The 12,581-nt window shown below is 40.1% G+C and overlaps 1 protein-coding gene across 1 annotated transcript in view; it reads right to left on the reverse strand.

Moving 5' to 3' along the window:
* LOC149159652 (NF-X1-type zinc finger protein NFXL2-like) overlaps nucleotides 1-12,581 on the reverse strand; it is a 304,457-nt gene that overhangs the window by 156,047 nt on the left and 135,829 nt on the right. Inside the window, exons 6-9 of the mRNA XM_089434378.1 lie at nucleotides 2,046-2,131; nucleotides 1,751-1,913; nucleotides 1,319-1,564; nucleotides 174-364 (exon numbers count right to left, since the gene is read on the reverse strand). Coding sequence (XP_089290504.1) covers nucleotides 174-364; nucleotides 1,319-1,564; nucleotides 1,751-1,913; nucleotides 2,046-2,131 — 686 coding nt within the window. The remainder of the gene's footprint in view (nucleotides 1-173; nucleotides 365-1,318; nucleotides 1,565-1,750; nucleotides 1,914-2,045; nucleotides 2,132-12,581) is intronic.

The following is a 12,581-nucleotide window of genomic DNA, read 5'->3' on the forward strand; positions in this document are numbered from 1 at the left end:
AGTATTCGCATCAAATAACAAAAAAGCCTGCAAACATGAAACATTCTGTAATAGAATTAGTGTAGCAATATTACTTGGGAGATTTCTTTAGTAATACAAAATTTTCTATATGCCAAACATCTAAAAAGACCATGAAAACTATTAAATTCAGATCAAGTCTATAAGCATAACACCTGTGGCAAGGCCCTCCACATGTCCGAACTTCCAGTTGTTGCCCTTCAGATAGACTGTTGAACTGATTGCATTCAAAAACATGAACCATAGCACCACAGTGGCAAGCCCGTTTTAGAAGTACTTTACATGGTGCACAATCTCCAGGATGGCACATCTGTGGGCATGGATGTGGACAGGGAGGTGACCGTCTCTGCACAAGAATCAAAGGAACAAATTGTGAGCCATTCTTAACATAAATCTGATCTTGAACCCTATCCTATATACTAAAAATAGCACAGGGATGTCCATGTATATGCACTGTGCAGCAATGTTGTAAATATCATGTTCGGAAATATACCACTGATGATCCAGAAAGAAACTTATAGAGAAAATATCAGAAAATATTAGCAAAGTTAAAATCATATAAAAATATTCATTTTAAAAAAAAAATTGAACATTTTAAAGCAACCACCTCCATCAATCCCTTTTATAAGGTAACAGAGAAACACCTATGATCTCAATCCCCTAATTTCCCTTTTCAAAACGAGCAAAAATATCCCCTAAAAAAGTTTCTTCTGAATCAGCCGATAGTTTCCATCAACTTGTGATATTTTGCCAGAATATTGTGATAAATTCAAAATTTGAAAAATATTGCAATATAATCAGGCAATAATATCACCATCTTGGAAATCTCACAAATTCACAATATTTGCAACACCAGTATGCAGTGTACACATATATGACATATCCAAGGGGCCTTGTGGGTTGCATGGCATAAGCCTTAGAGGCATGAAGGAATCATGGTATTATGGACAATTAGGGGCCAAAGCTTGAAAAGCACGAGTCCTACAGGCCATCAAAACACAGTTCAGAGCCAGAATGCACAACTAACTTAGATATTATATCCTGTCAATTATTTTGCACAGGTCCACACAAGTATCATTTGTAAATATGCTAAGAATAGAAGTAAAGCAGCAGCAGCGAGCAAATGTATATGAAGATCAAGACACAAAATTATTAGAAAAGCAGCTATGCTTTGATAGAGTATGCTATCCATATACAAACAATTCTGCTTATCACTTATCTTTACCGTAATACCTTAGCCATAATACTGTATTTACCATAATACCATATCATTAGCCATAATAACTTTAAATTTTCCTACCTTCTGGCATGTAAGGACACACTCCTCACATGAGTCTAATAACTCTGTGCATCTTCCATCTGAAGAAAACACAGTGTTCCTCTCTGTCTGCTCGATATTTCTTCCACTAAACTGGGATACATATGTACGTTCCATTTGGGGTAGTGATATCCTATGACAAGGCTTTTGACAATGGTGATTACCACATGGAAGAAGGTTACCACAGTAATTGCCACATCCAAATTCTGTGCTCTGAGAACAGACCATCTACAGGCAAACAAAAAATGTTTTCAGACATAGCAATAGTTTTCTCTTTGTCAGATAAATAATACCATACATGAAATAGTAAAGGAAATCTATATGTTGCAGATATTTTAACTAACAAGGGTGGATGAAAGAGCATAGAACATTAAAACAGATATACTCTTGATTACCAGAAAACTTACTACTAACCATGCGTTCTCCTCCCATATGTCCACCAACACATTGCCTCGGAACCAGTTCTCGACAAGGTGGGCATGGAATACCATGACTTCCATCAATTTCTTGAATATTTTTCCTTTTCTTTGGTTTTAATGCAAATTCTTGATTTGGAGGTGGTCTAGGACCATGGCACCTACATACCCAATAATGCAAATTAATACACAGGCAGAAAAAGAAGTAAATAGGCTCACAATACATATACTATAAATTACATCAACAAGTAATATGACAAAATGAAGTTGAAGATACAATATTCAAAACAAACCTTTCTTTACATTTATGGCCACAAGGTAGTTCCTCATCACAAACTAGTTCGCATGGTGGGCAAACTCCATAGTGACACCTATGTGGCTGGTGAAATGCATTCCAATCAGAATAGATGGAGACAAATTAAGCATATTTGAGATACATAAAAGCACAATACACGGATATCAATAACATAAATGACATTGAATAAAAAATATGACCGTTCTTATTCCTACTAAAACTGCTGAAACCAACTAATGCTTGCACATCTTCTAGTTCAGACATACCTACATTACCAGATCCACCATTCCAGATGGGTGGATCCATGGATCCATAGATTGGATCCATATCTACCTGTATCCACCCAGGATCCACTAAGGAATTGTACTTGAGGAGCCCAATATGGATCCCCAGCACCTGGAACAGATCATGTACTTTTGAATCGGATACTGAAATCCTGACATGTTTGATCATGGATCCAAGCAAAAACAACATTGTAAACGGAAAAATGCCCAAAACCCTAAAACCCAATGCCTAGTCTATCGGAAGACAAATTCTCCCATTCCAAAATACAGAAATATTTTCATCCACAGAATACCTGCAATTGCTTGGAAGTTAGATCAGGATAGAAGCTTCTTGCTCAGAAAGGAAATGGACTGGAACAATCACTTCAAAGTTCAAACATCAAGGATCAGATTTTGTGAAAGCTATAGGTATGCCATGACCCATTGGTTCTTCATTCTTGATCCATGGACTGCATGTTTGACAACTATTAGAATTTTGTCGCTCGGTTTTTTTGGTTCTCTTGTATGTGCTATGAATCTATTTGATTCCAGGAGTATCTCTTGAGATAATAGTTGGTAGACTCACTGCGCAAAATATCCAGCTTGCAGTCCCTGAGTATCCCCGAGTATCTATGAGATTACTGGAAATTCCTGGAGTATACCCAATATTACAAGAGTATCCAACTTGATGTCCTCTTTGTGTCTTCTATATTTTGCTGTCTTTTCCAGGAATTACAGCATACCTTGCTCTCTATCAGAAGTTTTCCTTCATCAACAGAGGACACAACAGCCTTTGTCCCTTTTCAGTTGAATGACTCCAGCACTTCAATTTCAATTTATCAACATCAAGCCCTCCATTCAAATTTCAAACTTCTTTGAGAATACATTTTGACAGACGAAACTGCTTAAAAGTGCTGAACAAGCCTAGACTAGTATGGGCATCTGTCTTGGCCTTTTTCTACTATCATCCTCCATGCCAGTTGGCTGTTCAGTTTTATGTGATACAGCATATTTGAAATCTCTTTTTCTCAGGTACTTTATCAGTTTGGATTATAGCATATCTCTTTGGGTAGCCAATTAACTTTGGCTTGTAGCTGCCTCTGGCAGCTTCACACATTTACCCACAGAGATGGCACTAGTCTGGTGAATTAAGTCCTAGCCAACTACACTTTGCTCACCCACATCCTGCACCTCTCGATCTCCAACCTCACTCCCACCTCATTTCACATGGGCACCATCCAGACTACTATCCACTTTAAAATGGAGTATGTTGACACTATATACTTCCCACGTTTGGCAATTGCTCCTTCCACTTTCCAATTCTGAATGAACAAAGCTAAGTTGCACGAAACGGGGAAACGGAAACGAGTTTCCGAAACGGGAAGCGATACGAAATGCGACCTCCCCAAATTTTGGAAACGGGGAAACGCGAATATATATATATATATATATATATATATATTAAAAATATTTAAAAATTATTAATATATATTATATATATGTGCAATCATAAAGCATTAATGATACATTTACATTATATGATTATAATTTATTACATTTAAACATTAAGATTAAATTTACATCACATTTACTCATGAGTCATGAATAATCACATAATGAAAATAAAAATATAGGAACTAGAAAATCCAAAATCAGCCTTTATTTATATTAGTATATGAGGCTGCAAGTACAATAAAGACTATAAGGCTGCAAGAACTATAGAGACAAGTCACAAAAGACTAATCCTCATCATAACAATCCTCTTTTATAACTTTAGAATAGGTTTCTAGAACATCCTGGAAACCCTAAAAAAATTAAAAAACAAATTAAAAAAAAAAAAAAACTAAAAAACAATTGTTTTTTTGGGGAAACGTGGCCCGTACGGCCTGGAAACGCATTTTCGACTGTACGGCCTGGAAACGCGTTTCCGGCCGTACGGCCGGAAACATGTTTCGTTTCGTTTCCCCTGGGGAAACGACCCCTAGGGCCACGTTTCCTGCAACTTAAGAACAAAGTTCATTTACTGAATATCCAATGTGAAAATGATACTAGGTTAAAATACATATAGGATAAGTAATAAACATATTTAAATACTGAATGAGAGACGATGATATACTGCCATGTGACAGTTTATTTATAGCATTGACTAGTCACCATGGCTAATAGGTCATGACCCTTCATTAGGCAATGTCTTTTAGATATGATTTGTCGCTTCATTTATTATTATTATTATTATTGGCGTTTACATTTATATATTTATGTTCATTACATTTCTTACCCCTTTTACAATGCTTTTCCCTCAAAGAATAAAAAAGGCATGTCTTGGTTGTAGTTTGTAACTTTTTAATGCCTTCTCATGATTCTTCATTCTTGGATCGACGAAAGTTAAGGACATGAAACTATATGATCTTCTAAGCATTGAGCACAATTTTCAAATTGTGAAAGGGTCAGGCCGCCCTAATTCAATCTTCTATAGAACTATGTGGCAACAACGACATTTGATCTTCTATTCTATATATTAGGATCTTCACTAAGCTACTCATATTGATTTTGTCTTTATTATTTTGTCAAATTATACACTAATTATTATAATTGGAGGTCATCTCTTTTAGATATAATGTCTCCTTTCATTTTTCCCACAAGTGAATATGACAGGCAATGAATGGTATCAATGGAGATGGGATGTGTGGGGAGGCAGAAGCCCCAAGATAGCCTCCACCTAATGAACGAATGATATTAAGGTTGCGGGGGGCTACAAAGTATGACAAGCTGGGTTTAATGCAGGGTGTTGGAGAAGGTTTGATACTCTAGGCATGTTGCGATAAAATTGTACCTCTTTCATGGTATCTCGTGGGAACAATATTGGCAGAGGATGCACCCGATGTATGAAATATGTTAATATTCCCCTTGGATTTTGGGAAATCGGTTTTATAAGAATTAATTTCAGCAATTAGGCAGCCTCTAGTAATATGATTTACTCCCTTTGGTTCCACATTATTATTATCCTCTCTACACATGAGTTTCATTCGGGAAAGGTATTTGGTGTTGGGCTCCTCTGGCACAATTCCACTAGTTGGTTCAATTCTTCGTGGACTTTCAATTTTGTAAAACACTCAGCCAATGAGGTCCGTGTGACCCAACAAAAGTGGGTGACCCCTAGGAGAAACTTTTCTCCTATTCATCTCTTCTAGTTGACAACTAGCAGCCCCTAAGAGCAACTTTGTAACCGATGTAACATGCCATTCATAACTCCGCGATCTGCATCAGTCATATGTTTCCTTGCCATTTGTCAAAAGCATATGTTGGAAGGTGGCCTTCAGATCAAAAGATACTTTATTCATTATGCAATCAGACGCTTATGCTTGTTTGTATTTGGGCATTTTAACATGGATTATGGGGTGACTTGGAAGAAAGAGGGGTCTTGGTTGTAGTCTTGTTCTCTCACCTTAAATGGCGGGTTGATTTTCTATCCTAGTCCAATGGGACCTCCCCTGATGGCCCATGGCTTTAGGAAGGGGCACTACTTGGGAAGCCATGATTGAGATAGTGTAGCCCCATCCATCCCTATTCCATACTTACCACTTTTCATCTTACATTACGAGCCCTTATTCCACCTCCCTTCTTCAATTCAACTAACCATTAGTTCATTGGGTTGGCACCCACACATCCTCATACCTTGGGGAGGACCTAGAAAAGTACCCTAGGAGGTTGATGCAGCTAAAAGAAAAGAAAAGAGCATATAATGGCCACAGGAAAAATAAAAGAAAGATCAAAATGCAAAAGATGGTCGGGACTTACAAATTAGAACGTGGGCAAAAGCCAAACATGAGCTCTACCTCTATCATATGGCCATCACCCGGTTCCTGGGCTAATCTTGCCCTATCTCATAAAAGACAAGGAACCTTTGCATGTCCTAACCCCTGATGGGCGATGAATTGCCCCATCCTTAAAGGGGGTAATAGCTATTATACATCATACAGACCAAGTTCTCATCCTTTGAGCTACGAGCAGTAATACAAGAAAAATTCAAGAAAAAAAGGCAATATAGAGGGGTGGAAAAACAAAGGTTGAGGTAACTCATGCATCCACGATTGCTCCCTCCTCACATCTATACACCCAGGATGAAGTATTCCATCATAGTTGGTCCCTTTGACTATGGCACTTGGCCATTGAGTTCCCCCCCCATTTGTTCCATCATTATTCACATGGCACCTATCAATTGAAGGGTGGACTGAGGACATGTCACTTCCCTTTGGGGTTTGGGAACACCTAATAGGGTCGTCTATTAACCACTCCTACCTAGGGAGGTAACACCATTACATGACTAAGGCCCCAATTTTGGAAGTGAAGCCACACATGAAGTATTATTATGCCCATTTCATTCAAGCTTGGTCCACTTAGATGCAATAATGACTAATGTACCTGATGACGAAAGTTGCAGCACTAGACATTGTGTGTAATTGGCAAGTGGTTCCATCTATAGGTTTGGGCAACTTAACGAGGTCCAAGTAGTTTAGAGGGACATATTGACACCCACATGTGATGCGTTGGGAGCCATGGGACTCTGGACAGTTGTAGAGCATCATTAATAGCCATGGGACTCTGGAAAGTTGTAGAGCATCATTAATAGCCATGGGCACTTTTAGCACCCACAGCTTCTGCACTTTACCCTTTAATATTCTTGGGATGATGCACTTGGACCAGTTTGCCCCAAGTCAACTTAGCAATGTATACATGGTGTGGCAGATGATTCAGTGCCCAGATGAGGTTTGTCCCATTCCTCGAGACATGGGAGGGCTAGCACCATCTTCAGTGCCCTCAGTGTTGGAGCTGTTGATTTCTAGTAGCATCGAATGTGCTCTAAGTCACAAATTTTGTAGGGAGGCTTGGGCACATGTATTCCAAAGAACCCAGAAAGCGTTTTGGAAAATTCCACCCCGAGACAGTTTTATTAAAATAATTAATTATTTTTAATTGGTTAGGAAATTAAAATAATTAATGGGTATTAATCTAACTATGGGTGTAACTTCTAGAAGAAGATGAGGATCAAGCAGAAATGATCTTATCCATTGATTAGCTTCTAATGTGGGTCGTTGAATGTAAACGAGAAAATTATTTAAGGAGGCTTGAGGGTCATTTGGAAGACACAAGAGAGTCGATCACTCAGATTGAATTGCCAAAGGTAGAGGTAGCACAGTGATTTGTAGTGATCATGCAAAGAGGGGCAGAGGGAGTTTTGGCTGGAGGATCTTCTCCAGAGCCAAGGATACTCAACAGAGAGGCAGAAAGACACACAGAAGAGGCAGCACAGAGGGCAGAGAGGGTGATGTAGAGCCTCCTACGCAGAAGTTGGAAATTTAATGGGGAGCTGGATATTTTGAGCTGGGAGGGCTGGAATCAGCTCCTGGAAGCAAATCGATCTCCAGCAGAGGTGATGCATGGCCTTAGAGGTTGACACAGGCCCAGTAGGCGCAACGCAAAAGTAGCTGGGAAACTAATAGGTTCAGTTGTCGTATCAGCCGAGACTTGCAGTGTAGAGTGAGGTAATCTCACTAATTTCCTCTGCTGTAGAAAATTGCAAATAGCTTGTTCATGTAAATCTAACAAGTAGGAGAAATATCATCAATTGCTACAGTAAGGATTCCCGGGTTTGAGGAATTTTCACATGGTATCAGAGCAGTGCAGGTGAGACAAGAAGAGCAAAGCCAAAGATCCCAGCGCTGAGCAGAAAAGGAGATCGAAATAGTTGCAGGAGGCAGCAGTTTGAATCCCCAGAGGGATTGCGCAGTCCAAGCCAGGAGGGTTGAATTTTGAGGCAATCTCTCTCTGAGTGAGTCGATAGAGAGAAGGGCTTCCAGATCGAAATCTTGTCATGATAGAGAGAGCAGCATTGAAGCCTCAGCGTGAGGAAGAGCTAGTGGGAGCAGTTTTTTCTCCAGGTCGTTTTGCTGGGTAGAAAGACGTCAGAAGAGAGAGAGAAGCACAGTGAGGGAATTTTTCCTCAGTAGACTTCCAGCCAAGAAGTCTATTTTCTTATCGGTTAAGCAGCAGCAGTAAGAAGCAGAGAGGCGCAGTTCGACATTTTTCGTGGCCGATATGGCAACCAGTGGGCTGAGAGATCAGGACAAGTTGGATGGGACATCCAAATACGTCATCTGGAAGCCAAGGATGTCATTCCCTCTAGATGAGCATTCTCTCAAGACCTATGTCGACAGCGTGGTGGTTGTGCCCGCAGCTCGAGATCCGCTATAGAAGTACATAGCAAAAATGGCGAAGGCAAAGAGAATGATCCTTGATGGAGTGAAGGATCATGTGGTCTGTCAGATCGCCAGCAGAGGAACTGCTAAGGAGATGTGGGATGCGTTGTCTACGCTATATCAGGGGTCTTCCAAGTAGTGGAAGATGTACTTAAAGCAGAAACCAAGATCTACACAGATGCAAAAGGGGAAGTGCATAGATCCGTTCCTTACGAAGCTTCAGGAGACCCGGGACGAGTTAGCAGTTGTGGGGTCTACACCTCAAGGGTCCGAGTTGGTTAGACTGGCCCCCAATTCAGTCTTAGATGAGTGGCAAGTCTTTGTCCAAAGTATCCTTGGCAGGGCGACTTTGCCAAATTGGGATGAGATGTGAGCAACTTTGAAGCAAGAGGAGCTGAGGAGAGACTTGGTCAAGTGTAATCTTGACGTAAGTAGTAGTAGTGGTCAAAGCCCAAGGAGGAGGATGAGAATGCAACTCTTGAATCAAAGGGGCAACAGGAGCAGTGGAGGCAGAAGAAGGACGTCTCGAAGATCAAATGCTTCAGGTGTGGTGAAATGGGTCACTACATAACACAGTGTCCTCTCAAGAAGAAGGACAAAGATGAGAAGCATGATCCGAAGGCTACACCTGTGAAAATCGAGGAGGAGGAGTTAGTCATGGCAGACAAGATACTTCCAGAAGGGAGGTGGGCTGATTTGGAGTTGTAGTTCGAAAGAGCTACAGATGGGTAGGATCCTTGAGGAGCCCACCTCTCGTATCAATTCCTTGCTACGGGAGCCCAGATCAGTAGTAGCAGGATGGACTAAGTATTAGATGGTGCAGAGGACTAAGTCACCTGACATGTGGATTCAGGATTCAACAGATATCGGGATTCGAGTGTCGAATACGGACACGTCGACCCCCCAGAACAGGACATGTTCAGATACGTTATATATTATTTTATTAAAAAAATTATATATATATATATATATATTAAAAATTAGATATTTCTTACACAAATTCTCATTCATGATACAAATTCATTGATTTCAAACATAGATCTTCGTCTAGATGTAAGTTTTACTGTAACATTATGCATAGTACATACAAAATTCAAATACAATTGTGACATAAATGATAAATCATAATATATATTCAATTCATCAATGATCCAATAAGAGAAAGACAAGATAGTAAGATAAAGATACTAACAACTGTAGTTTTCTCATTAAGTCATCAAAATCAAAATGTGTTACATAGGTAGTGCAATGCCAATGGAAAATAGAAATAGCAAATACAAAACAACTACAAGTATACAAGCCTCAAGGCAGTAGGTAGCTCATGACTCATGAATCATCAATCCTCACAGTCATCATCAAAATCAGCATCATTGTCCTCATCATCATGGTCACCACTGCTCTCCTCTGTTGCATCCTCCTCCCCTGTATCCAAAGTCATCTCTGCATCTGTTGGTGTGGAGGATGACCCCTCTACAGTATCACCATCATCAAATGTGACAGGCTCTAGCACTGGATCATTGAGATCCATGTTGACCAATGCCAACTCAACACTGTTGTCCAGACCCATATCATCAGGAAAGACATCCCACATCTTTTTATTTCCCTTCAACCACTGATCCCTCTGCTTGTAAATAAGACAAAGGTTGGTGTGCACATACACCATTGTTTCTGCCCTGGACTGCTTAAGCCTGCTCTTCTTGACACTATACAAATTCCCATATGTGCTCAAATTCCTCTCACAACAAGAGGATGAAGTCACATAAGAGAGCAGCCTCATGGCTAACTGTTTTAGAGGAGGGCTTGTTGCCCCATGATTTTCCCACCAAGAATAGGGCTTCTTAGCCCCCTGTCTCTAATCAGATCATATCCTACAAATCGACCATTGACAATGGAAAACTCAACAAAGGCATCATCCTCCACCTCATCAAGGGATGCTCTATCCTGAAAAACCCGCCTGAATGCATCTTTCCTCCCCTGTGAGATTTCACCATACATGTGAGGAGGGAATCTGTGGGAAGGTCCACCATTCAGCCACTCTTGGCTGTAGTATTAATGAGTGAGCCAAACAATGTAAAGGTGTGCAATTCTTGTTCCATCTGCTAACAAGAATATCTTGTATAGTGGTGAAGAAGGCCTCTAGTGATGTCTCATACTTAGGGCACTCACTCTATAAAATAATGCTCCTCACAGACTCAATCATGGAATCCCATCCCTCATAAACCTCTCCTAGGATGGGTTGGTCTGTATCTGCAAATCGAAGCAAAGAAATGATAGGGTCCATGATCTGAATAAGTAGATCTACCCTCTCCCACCAAGCATCATCTAACACTGTGTCCTTCACTCTTTTAGAGGCTACTTGATCTGTCTTTCTCCAAAAAGACCAACACTCTGAAATAACAATGGCCCCAAGAGCAGTCTTGACCTCCCTCAGCGTCTTCAACCTGATGAATGAAGAGGCAAACTGTGTATCTGCAATCTTCAACAATGATAGATTGTTGTACTCCTTGTAGATAGTGAGGGCATTTGTATGATTTTGTACAAAGTTATGGATATGTCGTGCATCCTCAATAATGTTACCAATCCAAAGCACATCAAAAGCAATGGATTTCAGTGCTAAGTTCAATGAATGGACAATGCAAGGTGTCCAAAACACTTGTGGATATTTAGCTTCCACCATTCAGCCACTCGTGGCTATAGTATTTTGGGTTCAATGAGTGAGCCAAACAATGTAAAGGTGTGCAATTCTTGTCCCATTTACTGACAAGAATATCCTGTATAGTGGTGAAGAAGGCCTCTAATGATGTCTCATACTCAGGGCACTCACTCTGTAAAATAATGCTCCTCACAGACTCAATCATGGAATCCCATCCCTCATAAACTTCTCCTAGGATGGGTTGGTCTGTATCTACAAATCGAAGCAAAGAAATGATAGGGTCCATCATCTAAATAAGTAGATCTACCCTCTCCCACCAAGCATTATCTAACACTGTGTCCTTCACCCTTTTAGAGGCTACTTGATCTATCTTTCTCCAAAAAGACCAAAACTCTAAAATAACCATGGCCCCAAGAGCAATCTTGACCTCCCTCAACCTCTTCAACATGATGAATGAAGAAGCAAACTGTCTATCTGCAATCTTCAACAATGATAGATTGTTGTACTCCTTGTAGATAGTGAGGGAATTTGTATGATTTTGTACAAAGTTACGGATATGTCATGCATCCTCACTTTTGTTTCCAATCCAAAGCACATCAAAAGCAATGGATTTCAGTGCTAAGCTCAATGAATGGACAAATGCAAGGTGTCCAAAACACTTGTGGATATTTGGCTCCTATATTCATGCCAGCAACCTTGCAAACAGGTACATTATCTGTAATGATTTGCACACAAGAATCAACACCTACATCTTCAATAACTTTAATAAACAACTCACCCATATATTGTGCATCCTTGTATTGTCCAAGTGCATCCACTGCTTTCAAGAAAACTAGACCATTCAAGGAAGACACCATAAAGTTGATGAATGGGTGTCATGCTGGATCTGTCCATCCATCAGAAACAATGCTAACCCCAAATGTTGGCCATGATGCTTTATTAGGCTCAAGCATTTTTTCCACCTCTTTTTTTGCCTTTGTCAACAATGTGGTTCTAAGCTTCTCTGACCCAAGAGACACATACCCTGATGGATCCCCTTGAGTTAGAGCTCGGCACATCTCAATAAATAGAGGTGAGCATGCAACATTAAAGGATATGAAGTTTTGATAGAAAAAAAGGCAATGGTGAGATCAAGCTCTTCCCGTTTCTCCTTCTAAAAAATCTTGTCCATTGGACCAAGTGAAATTGCCTTTCTTTTTGTTACTTGTCCCCCACCAGAACTCTCAAATGGGAATTTGTTGTTGCCTTTCCTCAAGAATGGAAGGGGGTCATCATTTTTGGCTTTTTTTAATTTTGCAGCCACATTTGCCATACCAACATTGGACTCTCTTTCCATTTCTTTCCTCTTTGTTAAAAGCACC

This window comes from Pinus tabuliformis, chromosome 5_2, assembly GCF_031772625.1.
Source record: "Pinus tabuliformis cultivar Carrire ecotype Pingquan chromosome 5_2, CPIR1, whole genome shotgun sequence".
In the NCBI taxonomy this organism is placed as follows: Eukaryota; Viridiplantae; Streptophyta; class Pinopsida; order Pinales; family Pinaceae; genus Pinus; species Pinus tabuliformis.